The sequence below is a fragment of the Diachasma alloeum genome, unplaced genomic scaffold, assembly GCF_001412515.2.
Source record: "Diachasma alloeum isolate Michigan unplaced genomic scaffold, Dall2.0 Dall_scaffold_00382, whole genome shotgun sequence".
NCBI lineage: Eukaryota > Metazoa > Arthropoda > Insecta > Hymenoptera > Braconidae > Diachasma > Diachasma alloeum.
This window is the reverse complement of record NW_021680521.1, coordinates 383,865-390,302: the sequence shown is the minus strand read 5'-3', so window position 1 is coordinate 390,302 and position 6,438 is coordinate 383,865. Positions and strand designations below refer to the sequence as shown.

General features: G+C 44.8%; 1 protein-coding gene across 16 annotated transcripts in view; it reads right to left on the bottom strand.

Annotated features, from left to right (window-relative positions):
* Positions 1-6,438, bottom strand: part of LOC107041856 — a 355,118-nt gene that overhangs the window by 20,709 nt on the left and 327,971 nt on the right. The window contains exon 13 of one of the 16 annotated variants that reach the window (XM_015262649.1): positions 1,019-1,082. The exons of the other annotated variants lie outside the window; for them this stretch is intronic. Coding sequence (XP_015118135.1) covers positions 1,074-1,082 — 9 coding nt within the window. The 3' untranslated portion in view covers positions 1,019-1,073. Of the gene's footprint in view, positions 1-1,018; positions 1,083-6,438 lie in introns of those variants that run through there. 16 annotated transcript variants of the gene reach the window in all.

Sequence of the window (6,438 nt, the reverse complement as noted above, 5' to 3'; positions counted from 1 at the left end):
AAAAAACAATTGCTGTTTCATGCAGCTCGCCATTTTCGAACATTTGTGTCATTCTTTCACTAAATTTCTTTCGTCTCAGAATCGCCTCCTCTGTCAAACGCTGNGGTGTAGGATTCGAGGTTGTGGTTGTTCGGGAAGATAACGAATCAACTACACGGGGCAACAGTTTGCAAAACTAGAGATTTAGTTTATTGTTGTGAATGTGGTATGTACAGATGACGAGTCGGTAGTATGAATATATACAGGATGAGGTGGAGAGATGTCCACCGTGTGGCATGAGCCAGACGACTCATTTCTGCTAGTGCGGGAGCGATTGCGACACCTGGGACGTGCGTGTGTTCCTCAGATGTGTGTATGAGAGCGGTGCGATACGCGTCTCAGTGTGGATGTAGCGAGGCGCTACAGGGGGGGGGGGGGGCTATGGAAATGGATGGATTAATCCTTGACACTCAATTGATAATCTAATTGTGATGAATAGCCATTCAAAGTATATATTGTATTACTGGTTGATGTGATGGAGGAAAATAATAGGGTTNGGGGGGGGGGGGGGGCAGAAGATTGGACATGAAGAAATCACAATCGAAAAAATTGAGTCGGTAGGTTTTTTAAAAATATCTCTGAAACTAAGAGAGATCGCGAATTTTTACGCAAATTTGGATGGCAGGGTTAGAATTCATCAAAAACGCACAACCTACAAAATTGAGTCGACGAGTTTTTCAAAAATATATCCGAAGCTACGGGAGGTAGCGAATTTTTACTACAAAAAAGGGGAACTCAATTTTTTTTTCAATTTGTCAAAGTTAGAAATTTTCAAAATTTTCGAAATTTCCAAAATTTCAAACTTTCAAAATTTCAAAATTAATTGAAAATTGTGGAAATTTTTGAAATTCTCAAAATTTTTGAAATCTTTGGAATTTTTAAAATTTTTGAAATTCTCAAATTTGGAAATTTTTAAAGAAATTTTAAATATTCGAAATTCTCAAGTTTTTAAATTTGAAAATATTGTAGTAGTAGTAGTAGTAGTAGTAGTATTTTTATTCTCCTTTTACGGACTTTATACGGCTTCCGTCACCTTACAGCACCTATCAAAGAAAAAACAAAAGTTCTTTTTATACCAATTCCTTAACACTAGCTTATACCAAACCTTAAAAACTAAAACCTTGAAACATATTTCCTTGAATCCTACTTCTCCCTTGCCAATTTCAATGACCATACGCCTTAAGTGCCCTAAGTGCCTGGGGGCCTCCGTTTCCGGGACCCTGGATGAGTTTTCATTCCATTCCTCTTTCCCTTCCCCTTCGGTCCACCCCAAAATCCTTACACCACTTCCCCTCTCCACTCCTCCAGCCGTTTGATCCAATTTACCCTTCTGCCCCCCTCATCCAACACTTAACACACGCTCTCAGGAACAGCTTTTTCCCATTTAGCCTCACTTATTACCATGCGCTCTCCCATCACATGTTCCCATGACTCCTGCTGCACCCCGCACACCCTACATACCTTATCCCGTTCACTTTTCCAGTATTCCGATTCCTTCATCCCATCCGCCATCCTGAACCTAAACATCCTCGACCACTTCCCCTCCTTGTTCATGGCCTCCAGGTACGCACTCCATCTGACGTCCTACAGCGGCTATACCACCTGTTGTATCCGGAGTCCAAGATTTTTTCCCACCTCTCCTCTCTTTCCTTATTTTTCATCTCTTCCTCTATCTCCTCCCAACCCTCTTTTTCACTCATCTTCCATTCAATACGCACTCTAAATGAGATATTTCAGAATAAACAAAACATCCTCCATCATTCCCATCCCCTTCCTGAAACCCGCCTGATTATGAGGAATGATCCTCTTTGCTTCGGTCTCCTCCTCTAACCTCTTCTTCAGTAATTCCATATAAACTTTACATGACGCCGGCATTAGAGTCACCCCCATAAAATGCTCCATCTTGTTTCCTTCCCCCTTCTTCAATACCGGAGCCACTAAACCGACCTTCCATTCCTCTGGCCATCCATGCCCTTTCCACACCTTCTTGCACACTTCCCAAATCACCCTCGTTACCACTCCTCCACCCCACTTCAAAGCCTCATTCTCAACCTCGTTGACTCCTGGCGCTTTTCCATCCTTCATCCTTCTCATAACCTTACCCACCTCCTCCAGACTTGGACACCCCCACCCTTTATTCTTCGTTCTTTTTCTTTCATGCCCCACCACCCTTCTGTTTACTCCCCCCAATAGATTCATGAAGTACTCAGACCATTCACCCATATGTATATTACTGCCCACCCCTTTCTTCTTTTTTCGCTCTCTGTATATCACTTTCCATACACGCCCTTCCCTCACCGCTAATTCAATTTCCTTCTCATACCTCTCCTCCTCCCTTTCTTTGTACCCTCCAACATCTTCTGGAATCCTTTTTTGAGACCCCGCCATTCCCCCTTGCTTACCTCACCTCTTCACCACTCATCAGTTTTCTTTCTCAACCTAATCTTCCACTCCTCACACTCTCCATCCCACCATCCACCCCTCACTCCCTTCTACTTTACCTCAACGTCCACCCTCTCGGAGCCTTCATCTCCCCACGCAGCTCCTTCAACATCCTATCCGCACCTTTGTTTTCCATACTCCCCGGGTCCCACTCCCTCATGCACTCATTAAACACTACTCTCCCGTTCTCTCCACTGTTTGCTAGCCTTCTCTCTCTCTTTTTCCCCTTCCTTTTGTAGCTCTCCCTTCTCCTTACCTTCCCACCTTTCTCCCCCCCCCCATGGATGTCTATGAAAGCAGCTAACCCTAAATGATCCGATCCCGGCTCATTTTCTACCCTCATTCTCCTCACATACCTCCTAGTCCTATCGTCCGTCAACAAATAATCGATAACGGCTTCTCCCCTCCCTAGAAACGTTAACTCACCCTCTTCATCCCTCCTCGTGTTCCCGCTCATAATGAACCAACCCCTCTGCGCTATTCCCTCCATCAGTATTTCCCCTTGTCCGTCCGTCTCCTTCTTTTCCTGCTTCGACGCTCTCCAACATAATCCCATCTCCTCATCCCATTTCTCACCTCCTCTTTCCCTTGTCCTCGCATTACAATCTACCCAATTAAAATCAACCATTCCTCTCTATAGTGCATCCATTTAAACACTTCCTCCATGCTCTCTCTCACTCCGCTCTCTCCAGGTATACTCCCACCACTATCACTTTCATCCCCCCCACCCGCACTTCTCACTCTATAACCCCTCTTATTCCTCTCACTATTTCCTCACCCTTCCCTCTGCATATATTCACGAACTCCTCTCTCACTTCCGATACCAGCCCCCCCCTTTTCCCTTTCTTTTTTACTTGTTTTTACCGCCTCCTTCATGCTCCATACAAACCCTTTTGGCACCTTTTTCTTCACCTTTTCCCACCCTTCCTTACTCACCCATGTTTCACTCAACATTACTACATCCCATTCCCCAATATAATTCCAAAAGCTCTCATCCTTATTTCTCACCCCTGCTACATTCCAGAATAGAACTCTCAGTTCCTTGCTTCTTTTCTCCTTACTCCTCACCCCCTGCGAAACCCCATATTCAACCCTTCTTCCCCATCCTTCGTCATAATTGACTGCTCATTTCCTGCTGCACACTCCTCGACTCCCTCTATGCCTGACCCTCCCACACCTTTCTCCTCTTCGTTCTCCACAACCTTCCTCCCCCCACTCCTTTGACCGTGCACGATTCCTACAGCCAGCAATTCTCCACTTTCCTCATCCCACATCCACTCTTCCCCATTCACCCACAATCTTTCCCCTCTGCTTCTCACCACATTCCCCTTCCCCCTTTCTACTCTCATCCTATCATCAATTTTCTAGCTTGCTCTACTTTCATTCCATGTGAGATCGTCATCAATTCTTTCCTCTCTGTCCCTTAACTCTCTTTTATTCATCATGACCTCTTTCTTCCCTTCCACGCTTTCAAGTCTCGCCCAGACCACTGCTCTTTCCTTCTTCTCGCTTACCTTTTCTATCCTCTTCGCTTCTTTCACCCTCACGTTCACTCCAATCTCCTCAAACAGCCTTTCCATCTCCACTTTACCATCTCCGCTCTCCACTTTTATACCTCTCACTACTACATTCTTTCCCCTCTTTTCTCTCTCCTCCTTATACAACTTCTCCTCTAGTAGTCTAACTCTCCTTTTCCACTGAACAACCTCCCCCGCATTCCCCTCACCAACGACCTTTCTTCCACCTTCCTTCCATTTACACTCTAAACCGGTTACTCTCGCTTTTAATTCAAACCTTTCCTCTTTTCTTTCTCCCTCTTTTGCTCTCTCTCCCATTTTTTCGATTCTACCCCATAATTCCTTGCTCTCCCCTTTCCAGGCCTTCTCCCATTCACCCAGCTTCTTTCTCATCCCTTCCACTTCTCCCTTAGTCTCACTACCTTGCTTCTGCACTATCTCCAACTTCGCCATCATCGCCCCCTTTATTCCCGCCATCATAGCTGCTAAATCCTCCAGCCCAAATCTGTTCCCCCTGCCGACCCCCTGTCCCTCCTCTCTTTCCCTCTCCGCATTTGTTTTCCTTCCCTTTTTTCCCTCCGTGTTGGCTCGTCCCCTCTCCGTGATTACCCCCATTTTAGGCGTGCTCCAAACATCCCCCTCCACTGCCGACTCCTTTTCGCTCTCTTCCGTCTCCTCAATCATCTCACTCCCTCTATTCACCCAGTTGAATTATTCTCACTCATGTATACCACACTACCTCAGCACCACACTTACCGCTCACACTACCTTTCCTCGCTCTCCCGCCACTCGCTCAGCGTTTTCAGACTAAGGAAGCAAACACTCTACCTTATCCACCGCCGATTAACTGCTTCTCGGGCTTTCCTCTTGCCACACGTGTCGCCTCTCACACCTTCCCAACTCACTCACTCCTTCTATCACTTCCGCTCCGCCTCACGCATACACTTTCTATCACTAACACATACCTACAGGGTGTCCCATGGGAAGGTGTGAAAACTGATTATTTTATTCAACAGGAAACAAGGAAAAAGAGAAGGAATACAGTTCCTGATAGAGGAGAGTTATCATTTTTATTTCACCATATATTCATTATTGAAACATGCCATTCACCCAACAAAAATAGTAGCTTACAAAAATTGTACGTGACAAGTGCGCTTAATAGTAAATGTTTTCGAAATGAGAACCATCAACACTGGCGCAATAATCCAAACGTTTCCTAAAACCGTGGAATACACGTTCTGATGTTTCCTGTGGAATACCATGAACAGTCTTTTTAATGTTGTTTATCAAATTTTTGATTGTTTTTGGCTTGCTTGCGTAACAAGAATCTTTTATGTAACCCCACAGGAAATAATCACACGGATTCAAATCTGGGGAATAGGGTGGCCAATCTATTCCCCCTCCACAAAATTTTGGATATCCCAAACCAAGAACTCGACCGCGATAAACTGTATTAAGAATTTCAAAAACTTCGTGAGTACGGTGGGGAGCTGCTCCATCCTGCATAAAATAAAACCCATTGACAAGCGCTCTTCTTCTCGCATGAGGGAAGAATTTTGTTTCTAACATTCTTTTGCACTCATTCCCGGTTAACGATAGATTCGAAAAAATGTAGATAGACACCCTTCATGGAGAGAGCAGCCCAAATAGTGACTTTCTGTGGATGAGCAGATTTCCTAACCGAAAAATTAGGTTTTTCAGATCCCAAAAATCTCAAATTATGTTTGTTCACGTAGTTGTCTAGCCAAAAGTGTGCCTCGTCAAAAAAAAAACAATTGCTGTTTCATGCAGCTCGCCATTTTCGAACATTTGTGTCATTCTTTCACTAAATTTCTTTCGTCTCAGAATCGCCTCCTCTGTCAAACGCTGTGTTTGATGAGATGCCTGGATCGGGGAATTAATTTTGCGGATGGATGAGTTGGAGTCGGATTACGGGGAGTGGGATGAGTAGAACCAAGAAATGAGCGGAACACGTGCACTTGAGTTCCACAAAACACTGTATTTGTCAAAGAAAATGTTCACAATAAATAAGTCAGTAGAGATTGAGTCACTGAGCAACCGTAATAATGAGCGGACCGATAATAATGAGCCGACTAATTCCTTGAATTGATAATAATTGAGCTGACACAATGAGTTAGTCCGAGTCACTAGAGATGAGCAGTACAATAAAAGAAGTGTCTCTAACTAGATCCCGGAACCGAATGAGCGAGAGACACGGGCTTACAGGTGCCACGTGCCCTAATTCGATGGTCACATGACCTAATTTAATATAGATCATATGGTAATAAGGAGCTGTCCAGGACGTGGCGCCTCAGGTGTCCGAATTAACAACCCCCGGTCATCTGAGGTGAGCGCGTCAGGTGTGCGTGAGTGGGGAGAGAATGGATGAGCCTTGCGTGCGTTAGTGTGAGGGACCTGTCAGCTGACAGGATTTCCAACA